Here is a 21,881-nt window from a genome sequence, read left to right as displayed (position 1 = left end):
TGTAATCGGTAACATTACTTTAATAAAATGAGAAAAACAAACACAAAAAAACGTGGTAGCGCCAACATGTGGCCAAATCACAAGCATTCACAACCCGCATTTATTAACAAATGTTCATAAATAAACAATGAAGACGATGAGCAATGTAAAATATTTGGTATGTGTTTTTATTATTTGTATTGTTACATTTATTGTTGTAAAAAGCAAAGCAGAGTGAAGAAACATATTCTAGAAAGCTCTTTTGGTTTGAACTGAATCTTTTAAGGTAGTGGTTTTTAAACCGGTTCTGCAAGCACCCGCAACACTGCACATTTTGTAGGTCTCTCATGTCTGACACACTCATTTCAGGACTTGCCATTTCTACTAATGAGCTGAGGAGTTGAACCAGGTGTGATAGATGAGGGAGGCACAGAAAATGTGTAGTGTTAGGGGTGCTTGAAGGAACGGTTTGAAAACCACTGGTTTAAGGCACCATTTCAGCATAAACACAAAGTAATAAACTGCATACATACATACCATAACGCAATGGTTTCAACTAATAAAGCTAATGTTTCACTTTCATGGCTCTACTTAATAGCTGTTAAGAATGAAAACTACAGAGTACAGCATCACAGTTTTTACTTATGCATATGAAGCGGTATAAGGCCTCTTAACCTCTATCTCTCCTATTTTTTTATTTATTTATCCTGTTCTTTGCCTTGCAGAGCCCCCAGGAGGCCATTGGCTGTAGTAAAGAGATTAATAGGAGAGGAGCCATCTGTAATAAGAGTGGACTTCAGACCCAAAGACTGCAGGAGCTTCACCTGGAAAAAAAAGGTACGTGTCAGATATCTACATTAATTAAAAATGCTATTATAAAACATTTGTCATGCAAAGCCACCATAGAAAGATGTTAATTCGCTATCCCGACGCTCACTCACCTGTAGTTCGGGCCCGGCTCTGGCCATTTCCTTCAGGGTTTCGGTGCCCAGGCTTTCGATCAACTGCTTGAGGCGTTTACTCTCAATCTCTGCCAGTTTCTGCTGCTTCTCAACCTCCAGTTGGTCCATCTCCTTCTTGTAATTTAGCTCCTGCTCACGAGCCTTGCACAGTCGGGCCAGCTCAGAGTCCTGACACACAGGGGAGAGGAAAATTGTCTAAAAATCTAATAGGGTAAAAATAGCAAGAGATGAAAACAAGCATAGTTTGGATGACATACGGCCTCGATTTTCTGAGCCTCTGCTTTGAGTTTGGCCTCTTCGACCGCTGCCTCTCCCTGTATACGAGCCGCCTCGGCTCTAGATTGTGCTTCAGCCTTCGCTGCTCCTGTGCTTTCCACTGCAGCACTAAGATGCACACACATTGATTACTGATCATGAAAATGTTGAATGTGCAGAGAAACTTTAGCATAGCATTGGCCTTTGCAGTGAACTCACCTCTGAGCCTCCAACTCAAGCAGTTCCTTCCTGGCTTTCTCTGCTTCTGCCTGGTCTGTGATCTTCTGCCTCTCCAGGCGACCCCGAGCCTCCTGCTCCAGACGCTCTGCCTCATGTCTGAAAGAAACAAAATGAGTGTCAATGGGCACGGCAGACAAATACGTGGGGAAAGCTGGTAGAAAAACAAAAAGCTTGGGTCTTCTGTAAAGAACAACATTAGAGTAAAGCATTGGTTATGTAAACTAAGAGATTCAGAGAAACTGAGCATTAGACAATTTAGACAAAAATCTCTGATATGCGCATATGATTGTTGCATTTCACTCCCTAGTGGCAAGTGCACAGAATTTTCACATTCATTATGAAGAAGCTTACCCTCTGCTTATTCCACTTGGTAAAATAAATAATGAATATATGAAAAATCCACACAAATCCAATGACTGGAAGAAAAACATAGTAGGTTTTTTCTAGGGCATGTAAATAATTCTAGAGTGGAATTTTTCCAGACACAATTATTCATAACCACACATTTTCCAGAAATACTGTTTAAACATTTTAGTGCAAAACTCTTGGTTATTCTTCCTTTGTTTCAAGGTTAGTATAGTTTTGGATTTTTAAATTCGTTTTATTTTAATATCGCTTTCAAATTTGCAATAAAATTTAATTTCGTTTTAATTAGTTTCATTAATAATTTTGTTCGTTTTAGTTTTGTTTTTATTTCGTGAACACATTTCTATTTAGTTTTTATAGAGTTTAGTTTCAGTTTTAGTTTTAGTAATCACTTCCAGAGCGCAGGCCAGAGAAAGATTTCTTAGTGATACAAATGTCTACTGACAAAATTAAAGCATGCTGAGATTGATTAGATGGCAAAAGAATACAAATAAAAACAAAAATGAAGCAGTCATGCCTTTTTACTTCATAAATCTACACAAGTTGTGCTTACGTTATATTTAAAAGCACTAGACTGAATAATAAATGTGTTGTGATATTTAATTTGAAAATAAATATTGTTTGTTAATATTAGGCCTGGATGTATTTTATCTTATTTAACCACAGTCATGATACTATAACTGACGTGTTAACTTTCCCGCGAACATACGCACATAAATCATAACTCGGGCTAAAGAAATTCAATAATAATGGCGGATCGACACTCGATTAGCTGCCGCTGAAATGAAGGGAGTGCGTCTTGCTCACTTTCTGTAGCCTAGCTATATATTTTACAAGTTCCGTTTTTAATGCTTCTATAAAGGACCAACGTCCACGTGTCAGAGTTCAAGAAGAGACAATGGCATTTAACAGTAAATGGAATGTTTTAATATGTTCTTTTCATTTATGAAGAATTATAAATGTGTTTTATGCATATTTGTTCAGAAGATGTAGGCAAAAGATTTTATTTACAGCAAGAATGCACGCTCTTTTTTTCTAATGCGCTGCTTGTCTGTTTTTTTCAAAGCTCCAACTTAGATGGCCTATTTTAGTTTGATTGCTTGTGTTACGTGAGAAATAAACCAAACTGATGTAGTAGCCTAGTACGAAAATAACCCTGCTTTGTTTTTCACAAATCTAATCATTTTGATTAGAATAATAGAATATGTGTGACCAGTTGTAAGTAGCATGGGTATATTTGTAGCAATAGCCTATATAAAAATGAAAAATATAATAAAAATGATCGATTTTTCTTTTATGCCAAAACATATTAGGATATTACATAAAGACATTTTGTAAATTTCCTATCGTAAATATATATAAACTTAATTTTTGATTTAATAATATGCATTGCTAAGAACTTCATGGACTACTTTAAAGGTGATTTTCTCAATATTGTGTGTCTTTTGCAGCCTCAGATTCCAGATTTTCAAACAGTTGTATCTCGGGCCAAATATTGTCCTATCCTAACAAACCATACATCAATGGAAAGCTTATTTATTAATCTTCATTTAATCTCCCTAATTTAAAACCATTATGACTGGTATTGTGGTCCAGGGTCACATATTAGAATATTACCATGCAAGTTAAGCACATTGTTCTCGGTAATGTAAATTCTAAATACGTATTTGAGCTGAAGCTTGACGCAGCTACTGCATATTTTCGACTAGATGTGAATGACTCTGGTCTGTTGTTTGTTGGAGATAGTGAAAAGCCATTTAAGAGATTAAGGGACAGATTTACTAAACAGGGCAAATTAGTGTGAGAGCGCAATCCTCAAAAAAGTGCCAGTGGGAGTGGAATATTTCTGTGGTTGATCTACTAACAATGCGCACGTTAAGGAACACAGATGCAGTCAGATCATTTCCATAATGATTCATTTCCATTGGTTTAAGACATGCTTTTTTGTGCATTAAATAATGGCACAAATATAAGTAAACAAGTAGCGTGCAGTGGTGTTCTGAAATGACGACGCAAAATTCTCATGTTTTCTGGTTAAGTTTGGTTTTTACATTACATTTACATTATTTAGTATTGTCCTGAGTAAGATATTTGACATAAAAGATGTTTACATATAGACCACAAGACAAAAAAATAGATGAAATTATTCAAATAACCCCCTTCAAAGGTTTGGGAACCCTTAATACTGTGTGTGGTTACCTGGATGATCTACGGCTGTTTTTTTTTTTGTTTTGTGATGGTTGTTCATGTGTCCCTTGTTTGTTCTGAACAGTTAAACTGAGCACTGTTACTCAGAAAAATCCTCCAGGTCCTGCAGATTGTTCAGTTTTCCAGCATCTTTTGCATATTTGAACCCTTTCAACAATGACTGGATGATTTTGAGATCCATTTTTTCACACTGAGAACAATTGAGGGACTCAAACACAACTATTAAAAAAGGTTTAAACATCCACTGATGCTCCAGAAGGAAACACAATGCATTAAGAGCCAGGGGGTGAAAACTTTTGAATAGGATGAAGATGTCCAAATTGTTCTTATTTTGTTCAAATATATATATATAAATATATAAAACTCCCACAGATCATGTTTTCAGGCCATCTGAATTTTGAATTTGACAAAGTTGTTACATCTAACAGTGAAAGTTGTTCACTTACTTTTTTAAATTAGTCTTTCCCGTAAACAGCATTATATTACTCATTCAGACTAAGTCGCGAACAAGTAATACACATGAACACAAGAGGTGGGATTTATCACATGGACCAATCATAGCCAATCATAACCAGTCATATCCAGTCATATCGTGATTTCACGTGACTTTTTCCGATTCATTCTCAATCACCTCAAACTCACTTCAAGCTTTAGGGGGTCTGTTAAAACTCAATGGGCTCAGGGGAGGCGAGAAAGATGCAGACTCCCGCTGTGATTTTACCTGCTGGTGTCACTATTTTCTGTTTATTTTAGAAAAAAGATTATATGATTTATATGGTTTTTATGTCATATTTTGTAATATTTGTGTTGTTTTATTTTTGTAGTATGAATTTTTTCCTTATCCAGTTTTTTGAGGAGATACTTCTCAAACCTGTAGTTAACTGACTAGTAAAAATAATAATTTAAAGATAAAAAGTCATAAAGACAGTGAGATGAAGTGTTTTGTACCGTGCAGCAGCCTCCTGTGAATTGGTGGTGATTTCGATGGCTAGTTGCACACTCTTCTGCAGGGCGTCACGGGTGCGCTGGTCCACCGGCTCCACAGACTGAATGTCCACGCTGCTGATGATTAACCCGTTCTGATTAAAGCGTAGACTGGACCGCACTGCGAGCTTCTCATCAAAACCGAAGACGGCCGAACAGATGATCCTGTTGGAGTTCTGAAAATGAAACAGATGCATGTGATCAGAGCAGAGAACGAAAGATGCAGGCATAGTTTTCAAGTCATGTTTTTTTGAAGCATGATTCAAGCCAGATTTTTTGAAGCATAACATCAGTTAATCTTTCATAAATTACATTTCTTAACATTCATTGCTATGGCTTGAATCTGGATATTGCTTCCTGTTTTCTGCAGCTTGGACATTTTTGATATTTGATGGTTTCTACTTTACCTATTTATTTAGTATTAGTATTTTGGTTTGCCCTTTTAATAAAACTTTGACAGCAGTATTGTGCCATCTCTACCACCTTCTTTGTGATTGCGCAAATATTTGTATTTAATGAAATTTCACTTTCTTGTCTGTTATGGGTCCTGTTTGAGGAATTCCATGTGGTTAGGTTTTTATAGATCTGAAACACACAAACTCCCTCTTCCACAATTTACTGCTGATTCAGAAAGAGAAACTTAAAGCAAGGATATAGATATGCTCAAAGACTGAATGTGAAAATTTTAATATTGCAGTGAGTGTATCTGGAAAGGAAAAATTTGCAAAAACCTAGATCATTATAAAATGAAAAGATTAATACATATTCAATACATATTTTTGCAGAATTTTACAGTACTTCATCTGTGGCAAGTAAATAAACAAATAAACGAAATGTCAACCGGACAGAGAATAATAAACCTTGGTATCTCCACCTCTCCATATGAAGAAGAGCAACTGAAAAATCAACTCTATCAGAAGATTGATGTTAATCTTAATGAGGGTATCAAAGAAGCAAAAACCCAGGTCTTTCTTTGGTACAAGAAACATCCTACATCCAAACCTATAACCAGGATCCAGACTTAATCATACACTGGAGATGGACAAAGAAACTAGTCACTCAAACAGTATATGTCAGCAATACAAAAAAGATCTCATATCTTTGTCCATGGGTTTTCAAAGCAACTTGCAGGTTTACACATAATGACTCATTGCAACACAATTGTGGTCAAAAGTCAGGACACTAAACCTATAGAAAAGAGAAGTATATGGGAGCAGTAAATCTCTAAAGGTGTGTCACATACCTTGTGGAAATCGTCAAACTGAACTGAAGCAACCGCTCCTCTGATTCTGGAAGCGATGGCTTTGCACGCGTCACCCACAAAGTCTGGCACCGAAAACAGAGCCGTAGCCTCGGCCGCTGCAGCGGGCTGTTTGATATCAAAGTGCCTGACACAGAGAGAGAGAACAAAAACAGGTCACTCCTCTGATCAGCTTCATGATATTGTTTATTTGCACTTCATTTTTACTCAGAGACATTTCTAATAAGGGGTTTACACTAGGGGTACTGCGATATATATCATCTAAATAGTAATCGAAATGTGATTTGACATTATCAAGTAGATCGCAAAAACCAAACAAAAGCACACCCGGAGAGTGTATGGATACACTACGAGATGTAGTCAGATGTAATTTTTCTAAAAAAAAAAAAAAAAAAAAAAAAATAAGTACAATTTATATACCTTTTAACCTCAAATGTTCATCTTGTCTAGCTCTGTGTAAACTGTGTGTATTCCAGTCCAAAACAATAAGAGTGTGTCGAAAAACTCCCTTCTCATTTTCTCCTCCAACTTCAAAATTGCTGTTTTACCTTTTTTGTAAAGGGTGTTTGATCTTCTTTCCATGTTCACTTTGTAAACACTGGGTTGGTACTTCTGCAGCGATGTAGGACAAGTTTGAAGTTGAAGGAGAAAATGAGACGGGAGTCTCATTTGAGGTTAAAAAGCATATAAATTTTCTATGTTTTTTAGAAAATAACCGATCGTTTCGCTAGATAAGATCCTTCTTCCTCTGCTGGGATCGTTTACAGCCCTTTGAAGCTGCATTTTAACTGTATTTTGGAAGTTTAAACTCAGGGGCACCATAGAAGTCCACTATATGGAGAGAAATCCTAAAATGTATTTCTTTACAACTGAAGAAAGAAAGACATCTTGGATGACAAGGGGGTGAGTATATTATCTTTAAATTTTTGTTCTGGGAGTGGACTTCTTTAATTAGAGCCTGATCACCGAGGTGCGAGGACCCTATTGGAATTGCTCCGTTTATTATTATTATTCCGTTCCAAAATGAATCACATTTTTGAGCTTTCAACGGAGTGCGCCTTGAGGTACGCTTCACGTACATGTATGAAAATCAGTAGACACATGTAACACACCAATATACTCCTCCTAGAGATTTTTTCAGATCAACACCAAAATTGGTCAGTCTAATCTAAAGCCCTTTGTGACGTTAAATTGTAAAGATCTTCGTTGAAGGGCGTGTCCTGGCGGCCTGACGAAGTTCGATGTTTCGCCATGGGAATAGAAGTTGTTGTAACTCAGCCATACAATGTCAGATCTGCCCCAAACTTTACATGTTCGATGAGAGTCCTGGCCTGAACACATCTGATATTCCATATTCCATTGTAATATTCCATTACATCCATCATATCCATATGATGATTCCATTCATCATAGCACCACCTGCTGGCAGCAGGATTTAATGTCTTACACTAACTTAAGCATGCCATGTTCAGTCTGCACCAAACTTCACATATTTGGCAACAGTCTTGGTCTGAACACATCTACATGCCAATATTCAGTTATAGACATAGCGCCACCAGCTGGCAGCAGGAAGTTTGGCACAAATAAATGACTTCGACAAATTCTTCCTATATTTACACTATTAAAAGGCTTGCGCACTCTCATTCGCCACAAATCCAAATATTCCATAATATTTCCATATTTGTGATGCATTCAAATGCTAAATGACTATTCATTATTTAAATTATAGACTTTGTACTTCAGTCGCGTTCTAACAGTGACACAGTGAGGCGGGTGCGCTGATGTTTGGTTCACTTTGTTTTATTTTGATAAAGTACCAACTGCGCTGTCAAGTTAGCAATGCTAAAAGCCTGGAACTGATATGTTTAGTATTTGTGTGCGCCGGCGCGATTAATTCAACTTTCCCCATACCAGCAAAATCAACTTAAACAAAAAACAAATAGGATGTTGCTTTCTGCCATTTGAGTTTCCTTTCTATCACAAAATTGAACTGAAACTCAGCAAATATAGGCTACGTTACGTGTCACAGAGTTTTTTCCCCTTGTCTATCAGTTAACTAAATTAAATATATTTCAACTATTATTCCTTGTATGTATATATGTACTGATGATTTTATAGCCCATATATGCCCATTAATATAATATTTAGTTATATAGTACAAATTAATTGTAATTTGTACTACTGTCTGTTTAAAAAAATGAAAAGAAACCCAGCGTAGTAGATTTGTTTTTTTTTCTGTTGTACCGAAATCGTATCGAACCGTGACCCTCGAACCGAGGTACGTACTGAACCATGATATCTGTGTACCGTTACACCCCTAGTGTAAATGCATCTAAATGCCACTTCAGATGCAGATTACAAACCTCTGCATTACAAACACAAATTTTGTTGATACTGATTTCATTTGATTGGTAACAGCCCTATAGTGTCTTACTATCTTATATACAGTTAATTAAGTTAGAAAAATTAGCCTTATAAAGGTAAAAATATCAAATGAAAGTTAAAAATGAATTTAAACTCGGAATCAGAAAATATCATGATATAATTTTTTGTCATTAGAGCACACGCACACAAACGTACCAGTTGTAAGAGAGCTGCAGCTGCAAACGAGCGTGATCGGCCGTCTCTATAGTAATGATGTCAGTGCAAAAGTCTGGGCCGAGCAGGAGACAAATGGTTTTGATGACATTAGGACGTTTGGGTTTGTCTCCGGAAAGGGAAAGAACTGTAAACTGCTCATCAGGACCCAGCATCACCATTTCAGGTCCAAACACCACCCTGTGAGAAAAACACAAGAAAGAGAATGGCATAGGTGATTTACAATGTCCAAATTATGACATTTGAGTTCTAATTTAAGATTTAACAACAAGCGTAACTATATTACCTGGCCTTCTTCTCTCTGTAGTCATACACCTGCACGGCCGCATTGTGTGGGACGCGGTAAGACACCACTCTGGTTTTATCTCTCTCAGCTTGCGCAAAGTTTCTTCCTCGCTCCGAGCGATCAGCTAGGGGGTCACGGGATTGGGCCAGAAGAGTCTCCACATTGGCAGGAAGCTCTTTCTCCCACAGTTCCTCATCATGCGTCAGCATGTAGGTCTGGCCAATCACAGCACGCACCTGAGAAACAGACACAAAGTCAGCTGGGAGATAATGCACTTTCATTTCGTTATGTTGTTTTTGTGGTTTTACCATTTGTGACCTTGGACCACAAAACCAGTCGTAAGAGTCAATTTTTTTTTTAATTATACAAAAAATATACATCTGAAAGCGAAATAAATAAGCTTCCACTGATGTATGGATAGGACAATATTGGGCGAGATACACAACTGTTCGGGAATCCGAGGGTGCAAAAAAAAAACTAAATATTGATAAAATCGCCTTGAGCAAATGAAGTTCTTAGCAATGCATATTACTACTCAAAAATGAAGTTTTGATATATTTACAGTAGGAAATTTATAAAATATCTTCATGGAACATGATCTTTACTTAATATCCTAATGATTTTTGGCATAAAAGAAAAATCGATAATTTTGACCCATACAATGTATTGTTGGCTATTGCTACAAATATACCCGTGCTACATAAGACAGGTTTTGTGGTCCAGGGTCACATTTACCTTTGAACATGTTTGGTTCTGTCAATATTAATTAAATAAATCAAACTCAAGTCACACTGTAGTTCTCTATTTAAAAAAAAACAAGAGACTGCCTTATTAAGCTACATTTATTACGTTACATTTCCTAAATTTTCTAAATTAAAATACAAGATTTAAGGCCTAAAATTAGAAAAATTCTTTATTTTTATTCTCACACTTTTCCTAACCATATATTTTTTTCAGCAACATGGAGAAAATTAATAAAATGTATGTATTCATGAAATAAATTATAATAATAATAATATTTATTTTAATAGTATATCTGCCATTTTAATATTCCCGAAGCCATATGACAGCTTGTGTGTGTGAAATAATTCAATAATTCAAAACAAATGACGTACATTTTTGTCACTATAAAACTTGACAGATTTTCATTTTTGCATTAGGAAATGCTTTAACTGACATTAAACTCTATGCTTTCAGGCCTATAAGTCTGCAAATATCCTTTAATTTTCCCATATGACTTTTCTTAAAAGCATTTTAAAAACTCTGAAAGTCTTAGAAAATGTAAAGAATGCATTTGGTCAACAGATTCTTTATAATCTTCAAATCTTGCCTTTCCAGTTTTGATGTCACGGACGTAAATGCCCTCATTCTCATCCAGAGGGATAGCATCTCGTCTAAGCAACACCTCTACGGTGGCGGGCGGCACGTATTCGATTGGGCCTCGCAGCATCCAACGGTCACCTGGACGCCGCTGTGTTCCCCTCTTTTTGGCTCGGCTTTCCCCTTCTTCTTCATCTGACTCCTCCTGCTGATGCATTAAGGAGTGGGGACGTGGGGTGAAAGAAAGAAGGAGGGAGGAGTAACAATGGCAAACATTACTGTAAGGTGGGGACGGACACTGCAGCACAAGTGGCATACGATCACACTGTGTGTATGAGCAAAAGTGAATGATAAGATAAAAAAATGAAGGGAATGGAAAAGATTAAAATCATATTATCAGAAAAATGAGGATGGGAATTAAAGTATTCATAACAGGGATAGGGGAAGAAGGGAATGAATTAATGAAAGAAGTGATTTCCCCCTCTGTCTACCATTTTAGCGCTATACATGTCAGTGTTAAATGACAATTTCCATTCACACAGTATACTCACTGATCCAGAATCAAGTTCTTCCTGTTCACACAATTTATGTCAAGGTGACATGAGTTTTAAAAGCACTCTGAACACAAACCTCATTCATAAGTGGGTGAAAAACACTCTCTTGTCTTATACAGTAAACATAAAGACAAACATTTCAGGAATGCTGAAAGAGTCATATGAACTATTAGGAACAAGGGGCAATGGTAGCACCTCGTGAAACATGTAACGTCTGTGTACACTTAGGTAAACACAGTACACCCACTCTCTATTTGCCTTCTTTTGTTCTGAATTCTCCAATAACCGATTTGGTCTACACCCTGCATTTTCATTCATTTCTCTCCTTGTTTGAATACTATTTGAATGAATCAGAGCTCTCTTTCTTTTTTTTACTTCAGCGCACAGGTGTTCAGAACACCTGTATGCCTTCAACCAGCGACCTTAGCAGATGTTCACACATTGAGTTTCTAGTTAATTATGTACTAAATGAGTGATTTTAGGAATTAATTGTAGATGATCAAACATGTCTTTTACCCCCTCAGTGTCAATGAAGGCCTCAATGGCACGCAGCACAAGCCCCTCCTCCTCTGACAGCACGTACACATCCTGAATGCCATTCTCCAAATGCTCTCCTGGCCTGAGGAAGAACGAACGCTCACCCTGAGAGACGAGGAGACAGAGAGACATAGGATGAAAGGAGAAATTTCACTGCAAAGTTATTTCTAATTACAAATCTATTATATAATATACAGTGCCTTGTGACAGTATTCCCAGATAGCACATGTACGTCTTCAAGATTTCTGTTAAAGATCTCTTGATCTGGAAAGCATCTGCTGTGTACAAACATCTGAAAGATGTCTGCAAGATGTCAGTATTACATACATCCTAAATCATACATCTTAAAGACATCCAACAGACGTCTATTTGACATCTGAAAGGAAATGTCCTATAGACGTATTGCAGATGAGCAAACACTCTAAAAGATATGTTTTCCAGATGTAAATGCAGATGTCAAATAGACATCTCTGTGATGTATGTTATATGATATGTGTGCTATCAGGGATTCATACCCCTATATTTTTTTCATGTCTTATGTTGCTGCCTTATGTTAAATTGCTTTAAATTACTTTTTTTTCCACATAAATCTACACTTCATACAGCATAACGGCAAAGCAAAAAACAGGTTTTTAACATCTTTGCAAATTTATTAAAAATAAAAAACTTCTGTTGCATAAGTATTCATACCCTTATCTGGGACAGTTGAAATTTAGTTCATGAGTACTCATATTAAAATAAAGGGGTATGAATACTTTCGCAAGGGACTGTATCTGTATGGTTCTATTAGAATTTACAGTGGTTTCAACATACAACATTAAATATCTAGTGATGAATAATTAAAAATATATACAATTCTTGTTATGCTAATTTTAAAAATATAGTGTCATAAAGGAATAGTTCACCAGGAATAGTTCCATATAATGAATATAATAGTGAAACGATCTGTTATTTTCTAAAAAAAAAAAAAAATATATATATATATATATATATATATACATACATACATATACATTTTAACGGCAAACACTCATCTTGGTCTAGCTCTGCATGAACTGTGACTAATTGTCATAAACAGGAATCTTTCAGAAAATAAACAAATGTTTCGCTAGATAAGACCCTTCTTCCTCGTCTGGGATTGTTTAAAGCCTTTTGAAGCTGCATTTAAACTACATTTTGGAAGTTCAACCTCATAGGCACCATAGAAGTCCACTATATAGAGAGAAATCCTGAAATGTTTTCCTCAAAAAACATAATTTCTTTACGACTGAAGAAAGAAAGACATGAACATCTTGGATGACAAGCGGGTGAGTAAATTATCTGTTTTTTTTTTTTTTCTGGAAGTGAATTTCTCCTTTAAGAGGTCTTTATTAGGCCTTCATTAGGCCTTCAGGATAAATAACGGGTTTCAGTAATAGGACCTTGACATTAAATGCTGTGTTGAGTGAATCACTTACCTTCACCACTCTCTTCTGTCCAAGCTGAGGTTTACCATCAGCTCCCACTGGGTCCAGAATTACACAGTACTGCCTGCTGTTCAAAGTTGTTACATCGACCACTCCAACAACCTCCTCGGCCACAGAGGGTATGTGAGCTTCTCTGTCTGCCACGGTCACCAACCACTCTTCTCCAGTGCGGCGCTCTCGACCCCCAGTGTCACGGAACGGCCGAAGAGCTCGCACATGCAAAGCTTTCTAATGAAATGACAAGTGGATGTTGATAATTAAGCTTGGGGCAACATTGTGCTCTGAAGCTGTGACTTCATTAGTGAAGAGCTTTTGTCTTTAATCACTATGTGCTATATGTGAATCTTTCTTTTGAACCAATTAACCCTCCAATCCCTTATTACCTGTCTACTTAAAGTGTGAACGGAGAAAAAACTACAGGGAATTACAGGGAAAGGGACAGAAGAGAGTACCTTGTCCGTGAGGATGAAAGCATTGACAATATCCACCACTTCTTCGTGAGCTCCCGGCAGATAAGCTCCCACCTTACTGACCTGCCATTCCTCACCTAAAACACACACACAGTAAAACACAACCACACAATATATGTGTATTTAAATATGCATGCAAAACATGAACTATCAACTGTTTGCCTATACAATGAAAGACAACTGAGTCCAAAACAACTCTGGCCCTACTGACTTCCATTGTATGGACTGTTTTTAAAATCTCTCTTTTTTATGTTCCACAGAAGGATAAAAGTCATGTTTGGAACAACATGAGGGTGAGTAAATAATTTTAGGGGGTGAACTAGGTCACAAACCAGTAACTCTTCGGACTCCACTGCGGTCCAGGCCCTCTTTGCGTGCTCGGAGGCGAATGGCCTGATTCTCTCTGATCACCGTGGCCTTTATGACTTCAAGTACTGCCACCTCCTTCCTTGGAATGTACGTCCCTGCCGGAAATAAAACATTCACCGGGTAAGACATCTTACACCATATGATGTCACCTTTAATGTAGGGATAAACACCAATTTGGTGTTTGCAAACAGTGATGACATTTTTTTGTCGTGGCAGAAAATTATTGTTTTTAAGTAGCGGTCTAAGGAAGCCATGGAATAAAAGAATGAAATGAGTTCACATTTCAAAATTCTCACTTTATCTCGCAATTCCCGAGATTATATCTCACAATTCTGACTAGAAAAATCTCATCATCCTCTCTTTTCCCCTCGGCTCAGAATTAAGAATTTATATCCCACACTTTTTCTTCTCCTCAGCATTGACTAACTTGCTATTGTTGAGTTAATTCAAGTTATAGAGTCCAAACTAGGAGATATAACCTATAGAAAAAGTGTTATGTAAGTTAACACAGTATTTCATGCTGTGACTGTAATACAATATGTCCCCTATGAACTGCATGTGAATATTATGTAAACAAATAGTTTAAATGAAATTTATCCTTTAAAAGTAAAGTAATCAGCAGGTTTCATCCATAGTCTGTCCGTTTAAAAGTGCGTTTAACTTTAATTGACGTCTTTGACGACAGTATTCTATAAAATGATTTGCATTCTGATTCTGACATTCAAATGCAAAACGATACACTTTTTCTCTCATTCCATGGATTTTTCCCGTTTCCCTCCACTTGTTACCAGTGTTTTTCGGCCACCACAATCCGTGCGCAGCTGCAGGTGACGTAACTGTGACATCTACTCCAAATTGGTTTATATTAGAATGGCTGCAATGTACTTTACTGTGACTGTGACTAACTTGCATCTGTCCTTTTTACAATTTACACTTTTTTTATACCCATAATCAGCAAAGTCAAGTTTATTGAAATGTATTGGTTTATTGGTTTACTTGTATTGTGCTTTTTACAAAACAAGTTGTTTTGAAGCTTTACAGGTTTCTTTACAGATACAAATTTCTATATTGTGATATGTATCATTACTGTGATAGAAAATGAATCATTTTGTAGTATAAGATTAGAAGTAGCATTATTTTTATCAGGCCAGAAAGTTATTCCATAATTCTCATTAAACAATCCTGTTGTCAAATTATGCAGGTAAGTTGAGTTGCAAATCACATTTCATGTTGACTTAAATTTTAATCTATCAATTGTTAAACATCTGAAACTAACTGCTTTTAGTATAATGTAGTTAATATCTGAAAAACTGTGCTGAATAAATTCACTTTTCCTTTCATGACTACTGTGAATTAATATAGAGATGTGTTCGTGTTTAGTCGTCTGTTATGTTGAGGTTTACAGTATTTCTGTTTTGCTGACATTTTGTAGGGTTATCATTGTGGTAAAGAGTAGAACCTGTGGTTAGGCGCATATATTGCATGTTGCTTGCATATTCATGCACGTAAATGTGATAGTCTCTTTGATAATTACATTAGCACACGCTTAGTACTTAACTATAATAAAGCAAAACATGCAAATATTATCAATGAATTAGTTATCCATACTTTAATTAAACTGTTGTTAACATGTATGTGTAGTCCAAATTTAATTTTCTATTAACTTAATTTTTGAGTTAGTTTACTTAAATGTTTCTCAGTATTATAAACATACTTGAATTAGTGAAAAACCACTGAAAGCTATTTGGTCTACACATATCATGTATGGGAAACAAAACACTGAAGAGCATTGTTCTATGTACTGTAGCTTTGCCCCATGAGGAACAATTTTACTGCCTTTCATTTTCCCCTTAACTTCATTATTTTAAACTGTCATTTGCTTTGAGCAGGTAAACTAGTCCAGGCCCACAAAACTCTGTAAAGCTAATGCTAGTTGTACAGCAGTGGTACCTGGTCCCTCAAACAGCCACTCGTCTCCTGCAACCCTCTTCTCTCCTCCATCTTCTTCAAAGTCTAGCAGGGCCTGCAGACGCAGGGCTGTGTCTGGATACACAATCTGCAGTGGCGTCACATCCTGTGACAGACAGAGAAACAGACCAAGCGTTTAATAGGAAAAACGTAGGTGTGATGCAGATTTGACTCTTTTGACAGAAACCACAACCTGCTGAAGCTACCCACAAGTCTGAGCTCTTGAGCCACAAGCTGCAAAGCAACATGCTACTCAAGAATACAATAACTTCATACCTTTTGAATCTCTTCACCAGGGTAGAGGGGGAACGGGTCTTGGGTCAGGCGGATCTCCAGGTCGGCGTGTCTGAGCTTAGCTTGACCTGATGCATCAAACTGAACTTGGCCTTCATCATCACGGGCAGCAGGGTTGAGCACAACACAGTAGTGCCTGGGTGGCACCATGATCATGCGGACGGGGGCAAACAGAACCCTGACAGAAAATGAGAGGAAGATTTCAGGTATTAGAGTGTGTCACATAGTATTATATTTAATGATGGACTAAAAATAAATTGATGAAGCAAATAGTTCATATCAGCTGTTGTTTGCATTCTGGGCAATGGAGGATTGAATATAAGCTTGATTACACATCACGTTTCCCAGCAACTCTCTCTTTCATCGCAGCTTGAAACCAGACACGCTTCTAATGTGCAAATGACCTACATATAATGCCCCAGTTTGGCCACAACAATATCTTTGTAAATCAATTAAAAATCTATTTAGACAAAATCTAAAAAGATAAAACCAGTGGGAACCTGTATTTCAAGTGCTGTTACGTAATACAGTAGTTAACCTGCAGGTTTCTAGGTTACCTCTCATTGTCCTGGCGTATATAGGTGAGAGGGCCGATCTCCACCCGTGCAATGTTGGTGTTCTGATCCAGCACATGGATGTAGTGGTGAGGTGGGATCCTGATGATTGAGGCCCCGAGCAGCTGATCAGCATCCATGTTTCTTTCTGCTTGCACTCCTCACAGACTCTAATTTGGAGGAATGTAGAGATTAGTGAGCAAAAATATATATAAAAGATATAGTGATGATCTGTGCATGCGACTACTTCATATTGACTTCCATTTTCTCTGCGAGACCTTAAGAAGCTTCCTCTATGTTGGTTTAAAAAAACAACTTTAAAAAAAAGCAGTTTTAACTTTAAAAAGTGTTCGTGCTACCTTAAAATTTTAAGCTTTGTCAACATGAAATGTTAAGTTGTACTACATGAAAACATGGATATTTGAGTTGAGTAAACTTCAAATTTTAATGCAGCGCAAACACTTACCTTTCTTTAACTTTTTTTTTTTAAGTTGCTTTTTTTACTGTGTGAAAAAAATCTAACAATATAAAGGTCAACAGAATTCATTTTTACGATCGGGCACACCTCTGCTTTTTATCTCTTTAGGGCAAATTCATGATTGTGCTGCTAAAGGTCAGATGACAACACTCTCTCTTTTTCTTTCTAAACTGGGACTATAACTGATAAAATACTGATAAGGCCCTGATTTCATCAAGTCTAAATTATAGATTTTAGTTTGTAAGAGGAAGAACCTGTCAATCAGAGTTCTTCTCAGACACACCCACACAATTATTACACCATCCTCCATGAATTTTGCCCAACACTTTCAACACTCCTTACCCTAAACAACAGATATCAGGTAGTTTAGCTGGCAAATTTAGTTCAAGATTATGTTGTCTCATGCAATCTAATGTCATTTTTGATTAACTCCTTAGGACTCTGCATGCATTCTAATGCAGTGGTTTTTAAACTTTTATTAAGCTACCCTATTTTTTTTCTTTTTAAATAGTTGCGACACATATATATATGCCACATTGGTCCACACTGGCAGCATGAAAAACAAAACTTCATGCAAATTCAGAATGGACTACATATACACAAGAAAGTGTGCAAAGGGCGCTCCCTTTATCACTAAAAAGCTGTCACTCATTTCAGTTTACTAGAAAATTCCAATGTAATCAATGAATACACGCACAATTAATCTCTTATTTACATTGCGTCTACACTTTTGATTTTTGGCATTTTGATTGATTGGCTACAATGTTCAACACTGCAAAAACACACACAAACACAAATACACATTGAATTCTGCTGTGAGGCAGCATTTTTCAGGATTCTTTGATGAATACAAAGATCAGTATCTATCTGAAATAAAAAGCTTTTGTAACATTAACCACTATAGGCATACCATTCAAAAGCTTGGAGTCAGTATATACGCTTTTTTTGGAGGGGTGAGGGGGGTGTTTTACATTGATCAAAAATCATGATAAAGACATTTATAATGTTACAAAATATTTCTATTTCAGATAGATGCTGTTATTCTGAACTTTCTTTTCATCAAAGAAACCTGAAAAAAAATCTACTTAGCTGTTTTCAACATAATAATAATAATAATAATAATAAATGTTTTTAGATGCAAAACAGCATATTAGAATGATTTCTGAAGGATCATGTGACTGAAATCACAGGAATAAATAACATTTTAAAATATATTCAAATAGAAAACTGATATTTTAAATAGTAAAACTATTTCAAAACGTTACTGTTTTTGCTGTACTTTGGATCATATAAATGCAGACTTATAGAGCAGAGGATACTTTTAAAAAAAACATTTTAAATACAGTTCAAAAACTTTTGACTGGTAGTGTAAAATTATTAATTGGAATTGAGCAAGGTGGACTCACAAAGTGCAGAAAAAACTATGGCTAAATTTTAACTGTATCAGTAATATTCAGTCTTAATGCTGTGTACTATTACACAACTTCTAGATAATCCTCCTACACATATTATCTGACCTTACATGCCTGACACTGATTAAACGCACATTTTTAAATAACTATTAAAACACCATAAACTGATGTTTTATTTACGGCAGCACTTAGAACAGAAGTAAGCATCTTTTGTGCCTCGTTACATAATTTGTGTGTGTTCGTTGTAGTATTTATATTTACGCTTACACAGGTTCACTCTCCACAGCAACACCCATAAAACAAATACATTTGTCTCAATCAATCAGAAATCTTCCGCATGCTGTGACGTCGGGAGGAGGGCTGGCCATGTTCAGGGTGCACCAATCGTAAAACATGTACAATGAAGATGAACGCGGAAATTAAAGAATTACGTTAACCCATTACTTTATTGGCGATAAAAACGCAGCATCCCATGACATCTGAAAAAATTGCATAAGAGCGACGATACCACGACAAAACAGTAAAAGCCTGCGATTAACGACGTCACACATTAAATTAATATTCAACTGATTTGTTCATCTGATAATGTGCGTGTAAAGATGATGATTATTTTAAGTTGACATTATTTTAAGTTCACTTAAAGCCCAAAAAGACTGAGACAGTTTTCAAACTGCACTATTATCAATGTTTTGCATATGAATGCAGGCTGTTCCGCGTTGCTATAAAAAAAAAAGCATCGTCCTCCGTGCTTTACATCTTCATTCGTTCATCATAACGCACTCATAACTAAGCAACATTCACAACTAAGCAAGTTAGATGAACGCAGCTGTCCTAATTTATTCTTCGATGTTTCGTATTCCAAATATTGCGTAATAAACTTACAGTTTCAGAAGAATACGTCCTTAAAACTGCCAGTCCGGAATTGGATCCGTCAGTTTAAGACGACTGTGAATGCTGTGCGATGGACGTATATATTAACTTGGTAGGTGTGTCGTCCTGGGAAGGAGTGAATCAGAGAGTGTAGGATTTCCCGAGTTTGAGTCACAATATCACGTGGCTTACTGTAGCTGGGTATAGATATATATCCTAGATCATGATGCATTCCAACAAACATTTTATTGTTGCATTTAAAAGCGTTACGTTACTTTAATCAACCAGCTAGGTATTTGTTTTGTAAATATGCGATCAAATGATTGCCAGTGCTTCCACACCATGTATATACATACATACAGAGAGCTCCTTCTCTCTCTGTATAAACATACACTTTCTCTATAAATCACAATTTCCTGTTTAAATCGAGGCTGCGGTAGCCTAGAGGTTAAGCATCTGAGCTGAAAGTAGTAGCCTACAATGGAAATATTTAGTAATGTCACAGCAAGCCAAAAACACTACTCAGTAGACTATGTGACATGCTATGGCCAGAGCTGGGTAGATTACTTACAAATTGTAATCTGTTACAGATTACAAATTACATGACAAAAACTTTAGTTAGTAACGTAATGCATTACATTTCACATTTTAGGTAATATAATCAGATTACTTTTTACTTGTTTATCACACTGATTTAAAGAGGATAATCTTGTACCTTATGTAAAAATACAAAGAGTGGAAAACATATTCCTTTCACTGTAATTAACAACATAAAGTGCATTAAGCATTATGTTACATCAAGGTTTCACAAACTGGGGTTCGTAAAGGAACTGCTGGTGGTTTGTGAGTTTAATGAAAGACTAACAAGTAATTAAATCATAAAAATGCAACATTAAAATAAATTAGTTTAAAATAACAATCAAAATAATTCACTTACTAAAAAATAAGAAATATTTTATGTTTACCTGCATGTTATCATATGACCATTAACCAATGTCAGAGAACCGTGAACATGCAAATGTGATACCTTATTAAGATAATTATTTTAAAATTTCAGGGGTACTCAAAGAGGTCATTGATTATGATTTCAATTTTTTAACTTTAGTTAGAGTGTAACGTTGCTGTTTGAGCATGAACAACATCTGCAAAGTTACGACGCTCAAAGTTCAATGCAAAGGGAGGTACTGTCTTTTACAGATTTGCTGATTGACCACACCTGTACAGTAAATATATTAGGTGAAAGAGGTTCAGATGACAAAAAGTTTGAGAGTGTCTGCAAATAAGAAATAAGTATTTGTTCATTTTAATGAGTTTGAAAGACTAAAGCCTTTTAATATTACATAATACATGGTTAAATAACCTGAGTGATCATTTAAACAAAAATGAATGTGTTCATCAGTAGTTGATGCAATGTTAAAACACTTCTTAAACCAGAAATGCTTTTTGTAAATCTATTGGTCAAATGCTGTCGCCACCTGATCAATCAATAGTCTGTGTGTGAATGTGCACAAAACTGGACTTTCTGAGTGTATATAAGTGGTAGACTATTTTAGAAAGGAAAATTTAAAAGATGAAAAACACAAATTAGAGAGAATCAATAAATGATGAATAATTTCTTGCTATTGTGTGAATAATATGTAATCATGTAATCAATAAAAAATAACTGTAGTCTGATTACGAGTGTTTTAAAATGTGACCTACTCTAATTACAAGTACTTAATTTTTTTAAAATCTGGTTACATCACATGTAATCAGTTACTACCCAGCTCTGGTTATGGCTTTACTTTTACATTTACTGCAAACACCAGAAAATCACAGACAGCTTGGGGGTAACGCAAGTTACGTAATCAAATTTTTTTCAAGTAACTAGTAAAGTAAAGCATTACTTCTTAATTTACAAGAAAATATCTGAGTTACTAACATTAAACTAACATTTAACATTTATAATTCATTTTTTTATTCCTGAAGTGTTGAACTTTCTTCTTCTGTATTCTACTGCACAGACGAGAATTCACTTTCCCTCAGCCTGAGGCTTATTCATTTCACTGTAGGTGTGAAACAGGTTTTTACCTTTGCCAAAACAGAACTTTTAAAAACAAGCAAGCCAGTTCAGATTTTAAAAGTGACGCAAAAGTAACGTGACACATTACCTTACGCAACAGTAGCGTATTTAGAGTAACGCAATATTGTAATACATTACTTTAAAAAATAGCTTTAAAAAAACAAACAAACAGCATGATCACCTAAAGCAGACTACGGCTACTATGTGGCCGTACGCCGGTAAAATGTCGTCACTGTTACTGGTTGACATGGAGTTATATTTCAAAACCTTATCGGTGCCAAAGGTGCCATGGTTAAAGTAACACCCACCTCCGTTCAGCCTTTAAACGCAGTTCTCATTCTAAAGCAGCGAGCAGACATAAACCAATGAAAGTTATTGTTACTCAAAT

General features: G+C 36.1%; 1 protein-coding gene across 2 annotated transcripts; it reads right to left on the bottom strand.

The window, feature by feature from the left end:
• Positions 1-151: 151 nt before the first annotated feature.
• On the bottom strand, positions 152-19,604 carry mvp (major vault protein). 2 transcript variants are annotated; one of them, XM_051106130.1, is made up of 17 exons: positions 19,444-19,604; positions 16,675-16,841; positions 16,100-16,295; positions 15,806-15,929; positions 13,819-13,950; positions 13,469-13,563; positions 13,008-13,244; positions 11,530-11,655; positions 10,470-10,667; positions 9,140-9,375; positions 8,836-9,033; positions 6,238-6,382; positions 4,959-5,170; positions 1,416-1,532; positions 1,199-1,325; positions 921-1,109; positions 152-803 (listed from the first exon to the last, which is right to left on the bottom strand). In XM_051106130.1, exons 2-17 carry the CDS (start codon positions 16,809-16,811, stop codon positions 678-680), a joined length of 2,595 nt encoding a protein of 864 aa, XP_050962087.1. In that variant the 5' UTR covers positions 16,812-16,841; positions 19,444-19,604; the 3' UTR covers positions 152-677. The 2 variants fall into 2 exon arrangements, with proteins under 2 accessions (XP_050962087.1, XP_050962088.1); XM_051106131.1 differs by having other exon boundaries at positions 10,470-10,664.
• Positions 19,605-21,881: the final 2,277 nt, after the last annotated feature.

The sequence above is a fragment of the Labeo rohita genome, chromosome 3 (assembly GCF_022985175.1).
Source record: "Labeo rohita strain BAU-BD-2019 chromosome 3, IGBB_LRoh.1.0, whole genome shotgun sequence".
NCBI classification, from domain to species: Eukaryota; Metazoa; Chordata; class Actinopteri; order Cypriniformes; family Cyprinidae; genus Labeo; species Labeo rohita.
The sequence above is the reverse complement of the archived record's forward strand: the minus strand, read 5'-3'. Positions and strand labels throughout refer to the sequence as shown.